This window comes from Scomber japonicus, chromosome 20 (genome assembly GCF_027409825.1).
Source record: "Scomber japonicus isolate fScoJap1 chromosome 20, fScoJap1.pri, whole genome shotgun sequence".
Classification (NCBI taxonomy): domain Eukaryota; kingdom Metazoa; phylum Chordata; class Actinopteri; order Scombriformes; family Scombridae; genus Scomber; species Scomber japonicus.
The window spans coordinates 12895174-12916405 of record NC_070597.1 but is presented as its reverse complement, the minus strand read 5'-3'; the positions used below and the strand labels follow the sequence as shown (position 1 = coordinate 12916405).

General features: G+C 38.2%; 2 protein-coding genes across 2 annotated transcripts; one reads left to right on the top strand and one right to left on the bottom strand.

Annotated features, from left to right (window-relative positions):
* Positions 1-8: 8 nt before the first annotated feature.
* LOC128381099 (myosin light chain kinase, smooth muscle-like) lies at positions 9-12122 on the bottom strand. Its single transcript, XM_053341050.1, has 16 exons — positions 11894-12122; positions 6911-7057; positions 6413-6565; positions 6141-6275; positions 5486-5616; positions 5255-5411; positions 4664-4975; positions 4438-4537; positions 4091-4294; positions 3133-3350; positions 2564-2687; positions 1816-1968; positions 1505-1634; positions 1249-1330; positions 926-1066; positions 9-375 (listed from the first exon to the last, which is right to left on the bottom strand). The coding sequence occupies exons 1-16, from the start codon at positions 12057-12059 to the stop codon at positions 170-172; spliced, it is 2559 nt and encodes an 852-aa protein (XP_053197025.1). The 5' UTR covers positions 12060-12122; the 3' UTR covers positions 9-169.
* Positions 12123-16374: 4252 nt separating this feature from the next.
* LOC128381746 (CD63 antigen-like) lies at positions 16375-20263 on the top strand. The gene is made up of 7 exons (XM_053341780.1): positions 16375-16431; positions 18033-18221; positions 18343-18417; positions 18525-18629; positions 19328-19465; positions 19566-19649; positions 20148-20263. Exons 1-7 carry the CDS (start codon positions 16375-16377, stop codon positions 20217-20219), a joined length of 720 nt encoding a protein of 239 aa, XP_053197755.1. The 3' UTR covers positions 20220-20263.
* Positions 20264-21232: the final 969 nt, after the last annotated feature.

The window sequence follows — 21232 nt, the reverse complement described above, 5'->3', positions numbered from 1 at the left end:
GTTAACAAGTGTAACATCACAGTGAAATTATGTGTGAGCAGCCTTTCGTGTTGCAGTGAATAACGGTCCTTTGTTGTCCAGGCTTCAAACCATTTCAATCAGTCCACATCCGAAATGTCATTGTCCAAATGAAGGAAATCTAAAGTTGTTCAGGTGGTTTTATCCTCTATTATATCTCCACTTTCAGTTTGGCAGAACACATTGCCTCTCCCAGCTTGTTGCTGGCCTTGCACACATAGACCCCAGAATCAGAGGCCTCTAAATCAGCCAGAAGCAGAGAGCAGAGCCCGTCATCATGGTGCTTCACAGTCACTCTGGACAACTCCGATACCAGTTTCTCATTCTGAAGCCACTTCACCTCCGGCTGTGGGTAACCTAGGGTTGACACAACAGGACACTGCTTCAGAATTTAAAATCAAAGTAGGAATATTAATTAGATGTACCAGCTTCATTCCAAGATCAGTGTTCAACATTCACCAAGTCTATTATGTTATTTTATTATAAAAAAGAGTTGGGCGCACAGGTGGTCGAATGGCTAAGATGTTTCAGGAAAAAATTACACCTTAGTTGCCTCAAATTAAACAAGTAACGCCTGCAGACTGACTCCAAGCCACGAAATGCACTCAAATAGACAATGTTTAGATGCAAGTTAGATCTTTGTGAGGTCAAAATGTTCCAACTTGGATCAAAACATTGTGTATTGGAATAAATTGTGTAGTTTCCAGGCATTACTTTATCATTGATGCTCCCTTTTAAATAGCTTTCATCACAAGTTTCCTCTGAAGCTCAAAACAGAGATATGACATTGAGAGTTGATCTCATTAAATGTATACTAAAAATTAATATATAAAGGCTAGTCATTTAAGAGTCACTCCACTACAGTAATCTATTTAATGAAGTGCATCACACAGTTCTGTCATTCTACCATCGACAAGGCATGTTAGATGAGCTGTTGCTCCTTTGGGAAGGGTGGTGTCCTTCAGGGGCTGCTGGAAGCGAGGTTCACTCTGAAGCTGTTTATCCAGCGACTGGATTGCCTCCTCTGCCTCTTGGCTCCAGCCTGGCTCTGGATGAGAGGGAGAATGATGATGATGGTGAATAAAAGGAAAACAAGGCTTTACTGATCACAAAAGGGTAAACTAGAAGTGACAATCTGAAACTGTGAGTCATCTGCCATATGTATGTAGCTCTAGGACGTAGGAGGGCATTGCATATGTGTGTGTTTGTGTGTCACTTTATCTGTCTTACCCTCTGAGGAGCTGCCAGGAGAGTCTGGCCTGTTGGAGAGGTTAGCCATCCGCTGTAGGGCCAAGACAGCCTTGCCAGTTTTCTGCAAGTTTAAAGGACAAATAACACTGAATGACAAACTACACTCATAACCAAGCTTCAGGTCTACAAAGGACAATAGATTTAAAAAGGTCATCATACAGAAGCACAGATTATAAATTATACATGCATTAAATGTTCAGCTGACAGCATTATAGTCATTTTTCTGTCCAGTTACCTTCCACTTGCGCTTGGCCAGAAAACGTCGCATCTTGTCCTTATTGAGGGACTTAGTGGGCCTGCGGTTCAGAGGAGTGAAAGAGGCCATCCAGGGGTGGGCGAGGGCCTCAACACATGACAACCTGCATCTAGAGTGCAAGCAACAAAGGCTGTCAAATGCTGCCTGCAGTCTCTTGACCTATTCAAATATTACTAAATGATTTGGTACCATGTTAATTTTCTGCCAATTGTAGGAAATGCCATGTGTTGCTTGAAATGTGACATTATCAAACTTTTATCATCCATCTCATATAAATGAAACAGACCAACCTCCGGTCTTTCTTCAGTAAGGAGCTAATAAAATCCTTTGCTTGATCTGAGATGTCCTCAAAACTCTCCGGGTCAAACTCGAACTGGGCAGCAGTCACAAGAGCCAAAGTCTCAGCTTCAGTGTTTCCCTGGAAGGGGGATTCTCCACTGAGCCTGGGGAACAAAACAATCATGAACTAAGTTTCCAGACAGACTGCATATATTTTGTGTCTGCATCCACTAACAAGAGAAACACTATTATTTTTACCAAATTGTTCTACAGTGATTATTTCTTTTACTTTTGGCTCAGAATATTCACAAAAAAAGAATTGCTATAATAAAATTAGCAGGGATGGATTTTAGTAATACCATGACAGCGCCAGCTGATGGCGCCAAATCTGCATTTGTAGACATTTGGGTATGGTTAGACAGATACTTTTAAAAATCATATTTATTTAAAATGTTTACTATTCATGTAATTCAAATATTTAGTGTATTCTTGTTACTTTCAGCTATTTTCAAATGACTTTGCCATGTCTGAAATATTGAGATGAAAGATAAATAAAGAACAAATTGAGGATATCTATGCCAGGTTTACATGTTAGTTTTTTCTTTGCCCCAGATTTTGTTAAGAACTTGAAATGCCCTCTAGGATCAGACTATTGTTTCCTTTTCACTTACAAAGTATTTCCAGTTGCATTTGTCTTTCATTTGAATATGTCACTGTGGCTGTTATTCATGACCACTACAGCTCCTATTATGGACTTACAAGATGAAACAGATGACTCCAATGCTCCACAGGTCTGTCTCCAGGCCCACGGGCTCATAGTTGATTACCTCTGGGGCCACGAACTCTGGCGTTCCATGCATCACCATTAGAGGTTTACCCTCCTCTGGGAATGGGACAACACACTCAGATATTGAACATGTCACTGTAAATGTTTGCTTGTATTAGCTTATTCACAGCAGGCTCTAGTCATCTCTAAATAGACCACCCAGTCTGGAGCTGCAGTGTCTGGAGCATCAAAGTTTCTGCCTGAATTAGCGTCACATACTTTGCTGCATTTATTGAGTTGAGGTAGTAGAGAAGTAGTAGTAGTCTGTTTAAAAGGAATTGTCATTATGTTAGGGATGTTGTTGACATCTAGGAATTTAGACTGGACACTCCTTGATATTATCTTTGGCTATTTTTGGCATGTTATACAACTAGAGTAAAAAGAAAGTCTATTATATTCAAGAGAATTGGCCTTTTTAGGAATTTTGCTTCATACAGTATTCCCCATAACAGGGACATTAGACTTCAGGTTTATTCAGTCAAACACATTCCTGCACACTCACCCAGTTTACTGGCCAAGCCAAAGTCAATGATCTTGAGACGTGTACTGGTGGTGTCCACACAGACAATGTTCTCTGGTTTGAGGTCCAGATGGACAATGTTCTGCTTGTGAACGTACTGCATGCCCTCAAGGATCTGCTGCATGTAGCGGGCACTGGTCAGCTCTGTGTGCTCAAAGTTGTCATCAACGATGCGTTCAAAGAGCTCTCCACCAGCGATACTGGACAGATGGATACATCAATCATTCATCAATGCCTCAAATATAATCCTAATGTCGCTCTGGGGCTTCCTTTGTCTAGCAGTGTTCATCCAAGCCATAGAGTTGAAATGTTTGACAATACAAGTTTAGTCATGTAATCTAATTGCTATGTGATTGACTGACATCTAAAATCTGTTTTTAACATGACTTCTCATAGGATTTACTGGGATTTTACAGTTGAACTGTTTCAATTGACGTCATTTGTTGTCTTTGTGATATAATCACAATGTATCGCCTACAAAAAACCTCAAAAAATAAAACAAGTAATCACCACAACAACCACTACTGTTACCTGGCAACATCAGTAATGTTGGGACTGTTGGGGCTTTCTTACACGACATGCTTTGCAATTAGAAGATATTCTGGTTTTGAGCTGAAACAATTACTCAGTCAACTAGTTGATCAAATAGATTCAGTCATTTTTACAACACAAATGCTAAACTTTCACTGTCAAATCTGACTATTAGATGTTTTTGTTTGTCATATATGAAAATAAATTGCTGCAACTACTGCTTAACCGTGATTGCAATTTTCACTTTTGAAATTTGATAGACACAAATTAAAATCAATAAAAAATAATCTGCATTACTATCTGGATTACTATTTTGGTTGTTTGTGTTTGTGCTCTGAATAGCTGCAGACATTCCCTGTCACCAGTAATACTCGAATCAAAGTCACTTTTTCACTTCACAATTACTTACTACTCCATGACCATGACCAACTCTGATCGTGTGTCATATGCAGCCAGACACTGGACCAATTTTGGATGGTGGAGACAGTTCATCAGTTCAATCTCCTTGTGGGCATCCGACTTCTCCTTAGAGGTACGGGCTCGATAGAACTTCCCTGCACAGTCCTGGCCGGTCTCTCTGTGGGTCAGCCGGAACACCTGTCCAAACTTCCCACTGGAAATTTAAAATATAACTCAGTACGAAGCATAGGGTTTGTGTCCTAGATATGATTTGGTCTCTTCTGTGAGCCATAAAGGAAGGAAATTTATATTTTTAGATTAGAAGTATGGTTTTAAATATGCAGAATCCATACTTACACTCCCAGCTTCTCATGGACATTGTAGTGGTCCTTGACCTTATGTTTGGTATCAATGGTCACTGTGACGTATGACTCTGGCTTTTCTTTGGTTTCTTCCTCTTCAAAACACATAAAATACAGAGGTGATAAATAAGCACATCCCTCTGGACAGGTGGCAGAAGGGTAAAACCTAAGAAATGAATTCCTCCTTTCAAACATTGTACAAAATCAAGCATTTAACTAACTTGCAGTCGCCATCTTTACACAGTCAGACTCCTGGCTTGGTTCACTGACTCCTGCGGTGTTGTAGGCTCGGACACGGAAGCGGTACTTCCCCTGAGGCTCAAGACCAGAGCGGACGTGGTAAGATGTGTTCTTACAGCGGCTTATTAGTTCAGTCCAGCTCCCAGGCTTGTCAGAGCCGTCTTGCCTGACCTCCACAATGTAACCCAACACAGCTGTACCTCCGTCGTAGCTGGGACCTGTCCAGGACAGGACCAGGGACTGAGTGGACAGCTTGGACACAACAGGATGGGATGCAGGTGGGTCAGGACGGTCTGAGGAGAAATTCAAGAAACAGAACTTTTCGTATACAAGGACACAAGACAACAAGGTAACAGGAGTTTTTCTGAGGTAGCCAATATCCCAATATACAGTGCAAGGGCTTTGATGTACTTAAATCATGATCCTGTCCTGCCATATTTATATTGTTTCCTGTTTGTCAAATCAATATTCACACGTGCATGTCATGACAAATACTAATATTGTTTCATATGCAATCATTCAAGAACACTAAATATCTGGAGACTGAGTAGTACATAAAAGTTGAGTCTCACCTATGACACTGAGGGAGACTGTATGTTGGGCAGAACCTTTTCGGTTTTTTACTACCACAGTGTAGGAGCCCTTGTCATCCGGACAGGCCTGAGAGATCTCCACACTGCTCTGTGTGTTGCTGCTCCTGACAGATATCCTTGGGCTTTTTACTACCACCTGGGTTGGAAGAAAGTATGGTCAAAGTATGCACAAAGACACAAACCTTCACTAGAAAACAACCATATGACTACCTTGTCTCTGTTGTAAATCCAGCAGCAGGCGAAAGGGACAGAGCTGCACCTGAATTCACAGTTGAGCCGGGCCTGCTCTCCCACTCGAACCTCCACCTGCTCTGGTGGGTCTAGAAACTCCACAGAAGGACCTGGAAAAAATGTACTTGAATTTTAAAAATCAATAACATATGATGAAAACATAACTTTTACTTCATTCAGTTATCTGCCCTCTACTAGCCTTTTCTACTTGAAACTTTTGTTTGAAGATCAAAATCTCTCATATACCTGTGGAGAAGTAGGTGGATTTACAGACATGGTCTACAATAGGCTAATTGAAAAGGTAGCCAACCAATCACATGTGAGCTGTCATGTTTGGTTGTACTGGCAAACAATGCAACCAATAGACAGCCAATGAACTACATTTGGAAACCAATGGAAACCATTTTAGTTAAAGTTTTATGAGCAGACTGCAACAGATCAACTTTTCATTCACAATTTTAATTTGTCATTATGCATGTCTATATGTTTTAGCTCACCTTCTTCTATTTAGTAGGCTTTTGATTTTTTTTAAATATTAATTGTAAGAAGAAAATCAGAAAGAAAGGAGAATTTATGGGTGTGTAACAATACAAATATTTTAACAGGAAGATCAACAAAAGTTGGGTTAATCCACCTTTGTCTTCTGCTGTTTTGTGTTGGCTTTTCTCTTTAGATGCTGAGGGCAATTTGGTGTTTTCAGGTGGCACAGACTTCTGCGTAACCTCACCGAGCAACTTGCGGTTGGTTTTTCTGGGGATTTCCTTTGTTGCTGTTTCAATGCGAATAAAAGAGTGTAAAACAGGTTTACAGTAAACAGATCAATTCAGTACAGTTCATTTAAGGGCAGATTATACTGTGTTTGATGTTTCAGAAGAGTTTCTAATGAGTCACACAACTCCTTTTTACCTGTGATGTGTAACTCAGCACTGCTTGACTGTTTGCCGGCAGTATTCTCAGCTGTGCAGGTATACGTCCCAGCATCTCCAGGTGAACACTGAGTCAGAGTCAGACTGGCAACACCATTTTTGAACGAAGTCTTTCTTGAATGCACCTTCTCACCTAAAGATAACCATAGACAACATTTTACTGTAGCTGATAAACAGATTTAAATGAATGTTAAATGTAGAATTTAGTGGTTTGAACTCTCACAAAAGACATTTGCTTGACATATTCTAGCATGTCCTCACTCATTAGATTAGATTAGATTAGATTATTTTTATTTTGAATGTGTGAAAGAAGAAAAAAAAAACAAAAACAACATATAAAAAAAGAAAGCACAACGTTCTCACTGAAAACAGTGAATTTACACCTAACAGAAAATATGATGCAATGCAACCACATCCGAAAGGGAGTGGGAAGAAGTCAACACTCATAATAAAGAGTGTATGGCAATCCAAATTTTACCATTGTGTAGCCAGGAAATGCTCAGAGGCTGACTTCCTGTGACAACACTTTGAAGAGTAGCGTCACTTCCTTCGTTGGCTGTACAGTTCCTCAGTGTTTCTTTGAAGTGAGGTTCTTCCAGGGCCTGGACTGTTGTCTGTGTGGCACCTTAACAGAGCAGAAGTTAAGTACAATGAGCTTTTCTCAGAAATGGCCAAATTGTATACACCAGTGTTTCCTCCATCGCTGACAGTCAGCGGTTGACCAGTCAGGATGTGCCACTTTATTCACCTCAAGCATTTTCAGTTTCAGGGTCTTTCCACCAGAAATGACATATTTGTATGTATGAATTTGAAATACATTGTGTGATTGTTGAAAATGATCAAACAATGTGTCTAAGTTATCTATTTCAGCTCCAGGGAGACCAACATTAAGTTTCAGTTTGTTATCTGTATTTTAACACAGTTGTACATGCAAGTGTGAGGAATTTGACATCATGTTAATGTGCATTTTCCCACCATATGTGTGTTGCACATGCGTTTTAGTGCTGGAATGTGGGCAGGGTGGGCAACGGGTGATCACCAGTGGATGGTGGAATGCCGTGTGTGTGTGTGTGTGTGTGTGTGTGTGTGTGTATGTGTGTGTGTGTGTGTGTGTGTGTGTGTGTGTGTGTGTGTGTGTGTGTGTGTGTGTGTGTTTCTACTAAGTATGCTGTGGAGATACAAATCTGTTTACACACTGTGGGGACTTGCCTCCCTGGGCTAGAAATGAAGGCGTTTGAGTGCATCATCCGCTTCTGTTTGAAATCATTCACTACTCCTCTGATGGATACTCACCAGCTTGCATACTGAGCTAACAGGCCTGTTGAAGACCCTGTTAACCCAGCACTCCACCATACACTACAAGACTTATCTTCACTCAACACATACACCCGCAACCTAATCATAGACTTCAGACTTTCAATAATAAATAACAATTAATAATAAATGTCAATCTAGTCAATCTCTTCAATAAACTGCTGGACATGAATATTGACTCCTGCATATGCCACTGGATCCGGAGCTTGTGTGTGTGTGTGTGTGTGTGTGTGTTTACAACTGGCAGCTTGAGTTCACACCAAAATAATTGTTCACAACAAGTTGCAGCACTGCTTGCATGATGTGACTAATTATCAAATATCTTTCTTCATAAGCATTGTTCCAAACTAAGCTAATTATGTTTAACAGAATCAGAGGACAATTGTGTTAAGTTCCTATTGAGTGAATGTCTCTTACAAATAAAAAAAAGATGGTTTAATGGCATACTTTATAGTTTTTGGAACTTTGAGTCCACATATGATGATATTTTAAGGATTTACAGATTCATTTAGGGACATATTGAAACATGAAAACATGATTTCAAAATGTATGCTATGTCATTAATAAATTATTGATTTCTTGATTCATTGTGACTTGGTTTAAGATTAAGGTATGGTTAGGTTAAGGCTGTGTGTGTGTGTGTGTGTGTGTGTGTGTGTGTGTGTGTGTGTGTGTGTGTGTGTGTGTGTGTGTGTGTGTGTGTACAACTAGCAGCTTGAGTTCACACCAAAATAAGGAGCTTCCTGTGGAGAAGGCAACAGAGGGTTAAGATGGGTAGCCATTCATCTTGACCTCTGACCCTCTGCTTAGACACCCCCAAGGGCTATGTCCTCTTCTCCTTCTACACAAACCACTTCATATCACACCACAGCTCAGTTTTTATTCTTAAATATGCACATGACACAACTATAATTAGACTCATAACCAACAACAATGAAAAGTGGTATCATGAGCAGGTAGTCCAAGCAGTCACTTGATACTTTGAAAATAACTTCCAGCTCAACCCATCTAAAACACAAGAAACTCATTATATAATTGAAGATCACAGCCCACATTCACATTTCTGGAGAAGCCATGACTATCATTGACTCATTCAGATTTCCTGGCACACACATCAACAACACATTCAAATGAAACCATGTGCATCCATGCAGACTGCGTTACCAAAAAGTCCAGGGTACAGGTCTCCACCCACCAAATCACACTGCAGTAAAGACTCTGAACTGTTCCCACTAACCCTGACAGATGTACTGTATCTACATTTAAAACCTCAGTGTCAATCTTGTAAACATTGACTGTGGTTCCTTTCCTGTGGTAATCCATAAATTGTCTGTTATGTTCATCATGTCTAATGTGATGCTGAATTCATTTTAACCTCCATTCTGTACTGAAAGCAAATTCTACCGTGTGTGTGTGTGTGTGTGTGTGTGTGTGTGTGTGTGTGTGTGTGTGTGTGTGTGTGTGTGTGTGTGTGTGTGTACAACTGGCAGCTTGAGTTCACACCAAAATAGTACACAACAAGCTGCAGCACTGCTTGCATGATGTGACTAATGATCAAATATCTTTTTTTTATAAACATTGTTCTAAACTAAGCTAATTATGTTTAACAGAATCAGAGGGTCATCTTGTTAAGTTCCTTTTGAGTGAATGTCTCTTCCAAATAAAACAAATGATGAAAATGCTTGCATGATGTGAGTAATTATCAAATATCTTTTTTATAAACATTGTTCTAAACTAAGCTAATTATGTTTAACAGAATCAGAGGACAATGTTGTTAAGTTCCTATTGAGTGAATGTCCAAATAAAGAAATGATGGTTTAAAGGCGTACTATATAGTTTTTTGTACTTTGAGTCCATATATGATGATATTTTAAGGATTTACAGATTCATTTAGGGACATATTGAAACGCAAAAACATGATTTTGAAATACGAAATGTCAAATTATTGATTTCTTGATTGATTGTGACTTGGTTTAAGATTAAGGTACGGTTAGGTTAAGGTAGGCTCTGTGTGTATGTGTGTGTGTGTGTGTGTGTGTGTGTGTATGTGTATACAACTGGCAGCTTTAGTTCACACCCAAATTGTTCGCAACAAGCTGCAGCACTGCTTGCATGATGTGACTAATTATCAAATATCTTTCTTCATAAACATTGTTCTAAACTAAGCTAATTATGTTTAACAGAATCAGAGGGTCATTTTGTTAAGTTCCTATTGAGTGAATGTCTCTTTAGTTCACACCCAAATTGTTCACAACAAGCTGCAGCACTGCTTGCATGATGTGACTAATTATCAAATATATTTTTTAGAAACATTGTTATAAACTAAGCTAATTATGTTTAACACAATCAGAGGACAATGTTGTTAAGTTCCTAATGAGTGCATGTCTCTTCCAAATTAAAAAATGATGGTTTAAAGGGGTACTATATAGTTTTTTGCACTTTGAGTCCATATATGATGATATTTTAATGATTTACAGATTCATTTAGGGACATATTGAAACGTGAAAACATGATTTCAAAATGTACGCTATGTCATTAATAAATTATTGATTTCTTGATTGATTGTGACTTGGTTTTGTGTGTGTGTATGTGTGTGTGTGTGTGTGTGTATGTTAGACTTGTAGTCAAGACCGCCTAAACCAAGACCAAGACACTACCAAGACCAGAGAGTATCAAGACCAAGACCAAGGCCAAGACCAAGACCAAGAACAAGACAGACCAAGTCAAGACTAAGACCAGTCGAGATTGAGGCCGAAAAAAAAACAAAAAAAAAAAAAAACAGTTACACCATATTTTGCATGAGTTGTAGAACATAAGCACCATACTGGGTTCAGCTGCTAAGTATAAATATTAGATTGTATTATTTCAACTACAAGGACAATAATACAGAGACAGTGCATGTCTTGCGTGTGAACTCACTGTAAATATTTTGGCAGATTGGGTGAGATCAAATATGTGTGGCAATTGCATGATGGCTATTACTGCACTATTAGGGGATTGACTCTTGAGCGCTGTTAAGGACTGACATGACTGCTAACTAGTCCCAAAGTTATCTAACAAAACAACAAACCTCCAACACCACCCTGCACCTCCAAAAACTGTCTAATGAATGGGAAATATGTAACTGACTTAAATTATACTTAATTAGTAGATGAAAACGTAACATCAGGCCTAATGCTAATCAACACAACTATGTGCAGATATTATTCAAAGGTCAATGATGTCATTTATTTATTCAAATCCCCTCGAGACCGCTCTGCCCCGTCCGAGATATGGGGAGACCGAGAGACCCGAGACCAAGACAAGACCAAGACCAAAGATCAAAGACCGTCGAGGCCGTGACAAGACCAAGACAATGAAAAAGTGGTCTTGAGACTGGTCTTGGCCTCGAGAACTACAAGTCTAGTGTGTGTGTATACAACTGGCAGCTTTAGTTCACACCTAAATTGTTCACAACAAGCTGCAGCACTGCTTGCATGATGTGACTAATTATCATTTTTTCATAAACATTGTTATAAACTAAGCTAATTATGTTTAACACAATCAGAGGACAATGTTGTTAAGTTCCTATTGAAGTTCCAAATTAAAAAAATGATGGTTTAAAGGGGTACTATATAGTTTTTTGCACTTTGAGTCCACATATGATGATATTTTTAAGGATTTACAGATTCATTTAGGGACATATAGAGTGTGTGTGTGTGTGTACCATCAAAAAGCCTGCGAACAACTCTGACCACTATCGCACTATCACAGTTCCCACAAAAAACAGCACATTTCATAATAACCTTGTTGTAAATAAGGCTGCAAGCTCAATAATATTTTGACAAATACCATACAAGCCTCAGGGGACTTAACCTCAACAAAAATATGCAATCTACCATATTTCAGTATTCCTGGTTTCCCCGATAAGTCGTTGAAATGCCTTCGTGCAAGTTAAAAAAACTCAAATTAAGACATGAGGCGCCTAGGGGGGGATGCAGTGGGCTGAGGATTGGGTGGGGTGTAACTGTGGTAAAAGTTGTGAATACCTTGCAGTTATATTGCAATACAAAGCAGTCATGTTAATTAACAAAAGGTATTCTCAAATTAAAAAGTTATCTTTCATTTAATTTTTTCAAAACTTTTCATTTGTTCTTCCAGTCTTTACCTGTTGCTGATGAGACTCCCAGTTTTTTGTTTCTCATGACTGTCTTATCAGTGGTATCCAGTCCATTCTCCTTCTGCTTCCCCACACAGAAAGGTCTGGCTTGAGGCTTGAGGTCCAGTCGGAATGTGGACACAAAGGTCTTTGGCTTCCTACCATCCTTGTCCATCCTTGAGTTCAAATGATAGCCAGAAAACAACAGCTGAGTTTTAAAGAGTCACTCATCAGTCAGGCTTTCTCTTCGTCTCTTGGCTGTGGTCTGTTTTCACACTATTTCAAATAGTGTGAAAGGCTCATCTGTGTTGCATACTCGCCTTGTTTCTATTCACACATCCTCTGAGATGCTAACAGGAGGAGCCTCTGAAATCACTACCCACTCTCAGCCCCACAGTACACAGGAAAGGAAGTTTTATCGTAAGGCCAATTAAGAACACACATGTTCCCCCTCTGCGCCCTGCACTGTGAACAGAGGGAGATACACAGAAACACATGTGTCACAAAACAAAGGAGATTGCAAAAGAGAGTAGGAAATGTGTGGGAGTGGCAAAACATTCAAGCTGAAGAGAAACAGAGAGCAACAAGGTGGGCAGTGATAAAAGAGACAGACACAAAAGTATTCAAAGTGCTATTTTTTTACCTGGTGTCACCCTTCATTAAGACTGCTCCTCTTCTCAGAACATTATTACAGATTCCCACTATCAGCCTCCTTTTGGCACGGCATTCCCTGTAAACACCTACCCCCTGTATACACTGAGCAAACTGTAGGTTGAGACACACTGCCAACGTCACAGCAGAAATCAAGAAGAGCCAGTAGGACAGCTTTCTGTGTGACCTTACTCTGGTGGTTGCAATTCAACACTCAACAAAGAAAAAAAAGTATCCAATTGATTCTGTAAAACTGTGTATTTCAAGTGGTTAAGTTTGTGAAAGTGGAGAGGTGGGACCATGTGATCACAAACAAGTTTCGCATAAGTAAGCTTCATTTGTAAATGAGATGCCTTTAATTCTATTGATAGGCTGGGTGTGTCTCTAAGGTTTGCTCCCACTCAGCTTTTGTTGAATGGTCTTTACAGCTACATGCAGAATGGCTTTCTTTTAACCCCATTCAAAGCCTGTGAAGCGAGTAGATAAGGTCTTTAGAGTAACTATTCAGAAAAGCAGTTTTACTAAAGGTCTGTAATAGCCCAACTGACCTAAAGTGTTTTATTATTACAGGACGTAAATAAAAGATTTTGTCCTGTTGGTTGCTTCTTTTTTTAAATGAACTATTAGATACATATTCTACATTAAGTACATTCAAACTACTATTATTATACTGTATTGTACATATGTATTAGCTATTAGCAATTCAGCTACAATTATTTGTCTATACATAATGATGAACATAATGATATGTGACTTTACTTAAATATTGATTATTATGTATGGCTTTGGTATGAACCCCAAATCACTGCTCATACAGTTTAACATGGAAATATGAATTAACTTATGTAGACTAGTTGTTAAGTTGTTTGTTGGTACAAAGAAAAACATCAGATTCCTCTTGTGCAGCACACTTACAGCGTACAGTACTTACAGCGCATAGTACTAATAACAATGGTTGCATAATAGTTTCCTCCCAAGTAAATGAGCTAATATGTTATGGTTTTAAATGGACTCATTTCACTCAGTAGTGGTCAGAGAAAGAATGTAAGGAAGCAGTTATATGGAATGGTACGTGTAAGTAGTACCATATGGTGGGAGGCACATTTACTTTAGACTACAAACATGTCCTTCGGCAGTAAAAGCATGCTGATTGATGGAGCAGGACCCAGCAAAAGCTTAGCTGTTTATTGATGGACATACTTTCTATCTACTGCTAAGCTCTCCGGCATGAAGAAGAGGCACAAATGTAGCTTCACCAATGCAAACATGCACATAAACAAACATTTACTCTGATGCACTTCCTTCTCGGTTAAACAGTTTATACAAATGTAGTACAAAGATTACATTGAAGATTGTCTTTTTAAGACTGCTTTGAGGCTTTTTTTGCTTCTTTTTTTACATTTACAATGACTAATGATTTATTAGTTTTGAAATATGCATGGATAGTTAAAAAAAAAACACTGCAAGACATGACATAACCCATGAAAATTCTGGACTTATCTCTGGTACTTGTCCTATCAGCTTTGGCACTTGATGTTGCAAGACCCATATAAGGTAAAAATATGTTACCACCATATATAGCTTTCTGGTATTTTTTGACCCTATGGAACTGTCCACTATAGGATTAGTGTTTATTTAATATTCTATACAATGAAAGCACCCAACTGCCCCACCTCTTTTCTGCATAATTATTGTTATCAGACGGAAATCATTCAAGATTTTGGAATTCCTTGGCATTCAAAACAGGAAAAAGCAAAGTGGGAAGGACAATGTCCCCTCTCTGTGACCAGCTCTTCCAACTATGGTAATCATTCATTTCCGGTTCCCATGAAAGCCTTCAAAGACATGCAGGCTCTGTGTCAAGTGTTTTTCATCCTGTTCCCACAAACTCCTTCAAAAACATGCAGACTCCATCACTCCATCAGTAGTGACATCCCAAAAAATACAGTAATTGGCTTATTACTGATTTCTAACGGGTTGAGGGCATTTGTGAAGTTAAAAAAAAAAGTCAAATGGGGCCCTCCTGTGGTTGTACACCTCACACTGCAGAAATGATAAAAATCTCTCAGCCAGCATTGTTGGCCTTGAAGAAGAGTCATCAGTGAAATCCACCAAAGTCCTCAATTACTTAGGTTGCATTAAAACTGGAAATAGGAAATAGGTTGCATTAAAACTGTGAGAAGTGATGACTCAACCTCCAAAATATCATTGCTTTATCTGTTGAGCCTGAATTTCTGTTCAGGCAAATGAAAACAAGTAGATAAGGCTTCATGCACAGAGAGTCAGTAATGAGCAGACAACAACCCATACACACCCATTGGTGCACATGAACGACTTGTCCCTAACAGATAAATTAGTCTCTTTACAAACACAAAGACATATGTCCTTCTATCTTTTGGGGTAAGAGCTCAATTCACAACTGAATGTGTTTTGTTTCCCCTCATAGTATACACTCAGAAGAAAACTAAAGGCCATGCTGTGATTCAATGATTAATGAGGACAGAACAAAGAACAGAATTTCTGATGTATGTCTGAAATTAGAAAGCAGCATGGTCTTTCACAGCCTGATACACCCTGGCTTGAGCTCTGAGGAAGCAGAGAAGGGAAGAAGACAACCACTGAGGGGATGGACTCAGAGAGAGAGACACAAGTGCAAGAAAAAGATGTGAAGAACAGAGGACAGACTCTGGCAGTGTGTCACAAGCATCATCACAGGCACTCACTCCAAGGTTGTTGCAATGGAGATTATTGTCCCTCGGTCCTTTAACAGCCTGTGGACTCAGATCAGTTTTCCTGCAGCTGCTCCAGTTGCATATGTTGGTGTAGAAGCTCTGGGGAAGAGCTGGGTGCTCAAAAGGATGGAAAAAAGCCCTGAAGAAAGTTCCAGTAGTCACACACCAAGTATCCAAACACTTTGAGTTTTGACAGAGCAGTAGAGCATAACTTAGCTATATTTCTTTATTTGTTTAAAGGAGACATAATATGATTTTCCTTATTATAATGTTGGATGATTTTCAAAGTGGCCAATGTGTTAAATAATTAAGTAAATGTATGATCCAACATTCCAATATTTTTTTCTCCTTTCAGCCCAAGTTGACATTGGCCCATGATGATTTCCTTTATATGGTCATCTCCTCCACACAGTTATTCTCTCCACTAACATTATGGAGTTATTCTCTCGTTAATGTTGTACAGTAGTTACACTGAGACATGACTCCATTACACAGCACTGCAAAGTCAAATAAGTAGTTTACATTGGAGGTGTGCTGGTCACATGCCTGCTATTCCTCCTTGTGTAATTTCTAACTGATCCACTGAATGAAGACCTCCAAATATCTCAATCAGTGCCACTTAAAAGACTTTGCTAGTTCAGGGAGGAACACATATCAGTTCCTGCAAATTCTTCATGATAAAAGTCTCCCATTATTAAAAATGAAATGTTTGGTTTGTATCAAGAGTAACTTCATACGACTGATACAGCTGCAGCTTTGTTTTTTGTTTTGAAAGGATTCTTTAGGAATCTTGACAATACTATGTTGATTAAGTAGGAAACAGAGTCAATTTTCATATTCTCGTGTACTTGACTACCCACTATTTAGATGACTACATTATATGATACCATTTGCGCTTCAGTGATGCTGCTATTCAAATAGTCAATTTAAATATTATCAGGATACCTCTCATTTTCATAAGGTCATGTGACATATGCTGTACTGAATAACATAGGTGTTCAGTCTGTGGCTCGTCACGGTGAATTTGGAAAGTCTGCATCGTCTGCGGCTGTTCTCTTACATAAACTCTTCTAAAAAGAATCAGATTTCATTCATCAAGTCCTCACCATGTGCAAGTGCTGCAGCATCAAATGCTGGTTCATTTTTTTCAATACTCTAATTTTGGTAAGTCTTGCTAAATTTAATTTTAAGTCAATGTATTGGGAATTGTGTACATGAAGTTTATTATTATTGATAGCAGTAGTAATGGTGCTAGTGTTGTTGCTGTCATTATATTCAAGAATACATCTCTTATTAAATTAAATTCATTTAAACAGGATAAAACTTCTTTGTGGTTTTTAGAATTTCACTAAACGGAAGCTGAACACTACTTGTTTTGTATTCATGTGAGAGAAATGAAAAATTGTACAAGGTAACAATCATGATCAAATTGCTTAATACAGAAAATCATAGGGCAAAATCTGTACCACTCTCATGGGAAAGTGTGGCTGTCTAATAACTGCTTTGAAGAAGTCTACTGTAACTGCAATCCTTCATTTGTCTGATATTATTACTTTATACATGCAAATGCAAAAAAGACGCAGGGGAGTGGGAGTAATCTGTATCATCATTTGAAAGAGAATTCATTTGCCCTTCCAACCGTATCAAACGCATTCATATTAGATGGTCTCAGGGGTCTTGGTGGATGGGATGAGCACGAGGGAACAGTAACAAATATGGAAGATAATCAGCATGACTCATGTCGGGATTAACCTGCAGGGGGTCCAGGGTGAGCACACAAGAACCCAGCATGCTAGTGGGGTATTCTGTGTTCAATTGCAAAAGTCCTGATTAATAAATGGTGTGGATAGAACAGTGATCCACCAGCGCTGAAAACTTCCCCTGTGTTATGTTTTAAGTGTTATTTTAGAGAAAACATCTTCAACTTCCCCCTTTTTTAAAGGGAAAATTACAGCTATTTTCTTTAATTAAAATAGGTAGTCTTCTCTTTTTTCTTTTTGTTTCTTTTTCTCTTTTTTTCATCATCATTTTTTGGTGGGTAGCTTAATTTAATGTGGGATTTTATGTAGGATAGGCATATATAAGCATTATGCTTCTGCCTATACCTTTTCAGTCATTAACATTATACATTAATTACTTCATTTAGAATCTGTGTACTTATTGTATACTGTAAGTACTTCCTGTTTGTTGTGTTGTGATGACTGAATAAAACACTACTACTATTACTACTACTTTATCAAGCAAAATAAGACAACAATTCAAGCTTTTAAGTCAGTATCTATACCTTTATATATATAGAAATTGCATATATTTTGAATAAAATATTTTTAAAAAATGATGGCATGCAGTTAGGCAATAAATTACACTTTACCTGGTATTGTAAGACTAAATACTGAGGGGGCATAGACGTCGTAATGTATTTATGGTCACTGCATGTACAGTACAACATCATGCAAATTGTATTGTTCCCATCTCAGAGATCAAACATATCTGAAGATTAAGTGCAAATAGTAAGAAAGGTTAGCAATGTACTCATGGATAATATTATCAGGAAGCTGAAAAAATAAAGATAAGCAGTAAGATTTAAAAAAGATAAAATTCAGATATAAAAATGTCAAATGTTAAAATGACAGCAGATAAAATGGGTATGGGTAGCAGCCATGTTAAGTGTAAGTTAAATGTGGTAGTTTTGAAGTCTGTTGCACTGCATACCACAGTTTTCAGTACATAAGCACTGCATTTATATCTACCTCATGGTTTTTTAGGCATCAGGGGTGGCCCTCATCACTATCGGAGCAATGCAATACTCCGCGTACTTACAGATGGGCATATTTGCTGGGAGCAGCCTGTCTAAAATCGCTATAATCCTCCTTACCGTGGGTATCGTCATAGCCCTCATCTCCATCTTGGGGCATATTGGAGCAACCATGGATAATTATGTTACGTTGGCTTGTGTAAGTATCATAATGCATCATCCTCATATATTTATTATATAAGTGACGATGTGGGATGTCAATATTTTGATTCTGGAATCATGACTGAACACTGCTCTCACTCTGTTTCTCCATGAACAAGTTCATCTGTATCCTGGTGGTGACCATCAGTTTGGAGATACTCACAGGGGCCAGCTTTTACGTATTTCGCAGCAGGGTGAGACATTTAGTTTCTGAGGTTGAGATCAAAACATTTGTCATGTTTCTCAATATATACAACAGGGGTTACTTGCTGATCATAAAAATACTTTATTTTCTGTGTAGATTGCCATCCTACAGGTGAATAGTGATATCAACACCAAAGCACGAGGAGGGGTCTATGAGTACATCCCAGGGAACAGATATGCAATCAACAGAATTCAAGAAAAGGTAACATGCAGAACTTTATATTTTGTATTTTCAGGAAGAATTTCATAGACTAGAGAGAATGTGTTGCCCATGGTGGTATACAGGTTTAGAGATTCAGATTAAACCACTGAAGGGCCCATGGATAAAAATAAGCCTTCTTCTACACAACATAACTGATACATAATAATAATAAATAATCAATTCCAGGGCCTTCAAATACTACTAATACAGGCCATTTCACTCACACAATGAACCTGAAGCATAAATGTTATATGTTCCCTGTTTTACCTTGTAGTAATCCAGATTTTATAGTAAAGAAGAAAAGTAAGAAAATCAGTCAAACTATGCAATTCAAAGTACTGACAGATGACTGACAAGCTGATAACAAGACTGACGAAATGTAAACAGTAAAATAATTTGAGAACACTGCACAAAAGGAAAACATATGGAGGAATATTTATTTGTTGAAAAAAAAAGAGATAATTGAAATCAGTAAATAACATTTAAATGGTTCACCCAGGAACATTTGATATATTGGTGGATTATTTTCAGTCTAGAGATAGTTAAAATCTTACCGAGGGAACTTTGGGTCCCTCAAAAGCACAGCTAAAGAATCTCTCATGTACCAGTAATGCACCATGAGTAGACAAATCCACTTAAACTAGACGCAGCATTATTTCTTATGTGCTAACTTCATGTTTTTGGAAACCTTATTGCAGTTCAGCTGCTGTGGTGCAGACACTTACACTGACTGGTTCAGAAGTGTGGGTTGGAATAACCACACCGTTGTGCCAGATTCCTGCTGCATAGTGAAGAGTGAGGGATGTGGACAAGACAAGTCTAAAGTACACAAAAAGGTCTGCTGGGAGATATCATTTCAAATTCACAGCCGTTTAATTCAATCTCCTTTATTCTAACACATGGTACAGTATTTTATGATTGTGTATTCCTTCTCAGGGTTGTATCTGGGCTATCAAGCTCTTTCTGTTGAGCAACCTGGTGTCAGTCGGTGCTGTCTGCATGGCTCTAGGAGTTGCAGAGGTAAATATCAGTTGGTTTTCTACACCTATTAAGAGCATGGAGTCTTTTTCTTGTATATAAGAATGTAATGGACAGTCAGTTAAAATGTAAATCTAACACATTTGCTAGAGGTCACCCCCCCCCCCCCCCCCCCCCCCCCCCCCAACTCTCACTAACAGAAATGCAAACAATTGTCTTTAAAATAAATAAATAAATCACATTGTTCCCTTGCATGATTTAGTCATTTATTTTAATTTATTTAAAAAGCTATTTATATGCTGTTTCCAATATGTTTCATGATCAAATTTTAATGTGTGTTGTTTGTAATAAATGGTAATGCACTGTTAGACATTTGAAATGTAGAGGATGGCATGAATGATAATAAAGCCTATCTCGTCCAATTTGCCCCAGGTAGTGAAAGCCAGAATTAATTAAAATGTACTGAGAGAAAAAAGAACCTTTTCAGCCGTCCTTGAGTTTATTTGCTGCCAGTAACATATAACCTTTTACCTGTTACAGGTTTTTGGAATATTAGTCGGGGTGTGCTTGTGTCTGGCCGTAAAACGAAAAGAATATGAAAGCGTTGACTGAGGCATCTTAGTGTTCGAGCACAGATGTCTTCACACATCTCTAAAAGGAGACGTATGATTTATGTTTTTGCTTAAATTGTTCCAAGTTATTTGCTTTTCCAATGCATCTTTGTATCCAAACTGCCTTTCTCTCTCATATGTGACATAAAAATTTAAATGTAGATGATGAAAGAGATTACACTGCATGTGTCTGCTATGTATGTGAACGTGTGAGAAAACAACTAAAAATACTGCTTTTATCCTTGTCACTATATTTTAAAAACAAATTTGATCTTCTATGACATTGCCAACACTTGTTACAATAGTTATGCCTACTGTGTTAAAATACTCAATAAATGTGTGATACATTACGATTATGTGATTGTATTCTTTGTGGTCATTGTGCAGTCAGGCATCTAGGCCCTTCGACTGTGCTTCTTGCCTGTGTGAGTGGTAATATCACAGCAACTCCATATAATAAATTATCTAGCAGAACATTATGTACTATTGCATCTGTATTTTATTATTATTATTATTATTAGTAGTAGTAGTAGTAGTAGTAGTAGTACAATGTTGTAATTTTTATTAAAGCTCAATTTAAAAAATGTTATGAAAAAGATTTCGGTTCATTAAAGACGACATTTCCCAGAAACCTTTTACAGGAAGTAAATCCGTCCTCTAAATTGGTCCGACTCGACAGCAACAGTAAAGTAGCATGTGTGCACCTCCAGCTCGGAGTTTTGTCAGCAACACTGCGAGTAAAGTCAAAGGTAAATATTGTGTTTTATTGGGATACATTCATGACTTAATATACTTCTACTAATATGCCTTTTATATAACTTAGTACACTAGCTAGCTTGTTTAAGCGGTTAACGGAAAGTATTGAGTTCAGCCGGGACGAAGTAAGCTACATGGCTGAATATTGTGCTAAATTATAAAAAGTTAATCAAGTAAAAGTAGAGAATATAGACCCTTAAAAGTAATTAGTAGACGTCTGAAATGTTAGCCAATCATTACTTGAAAAAATATTTGTTA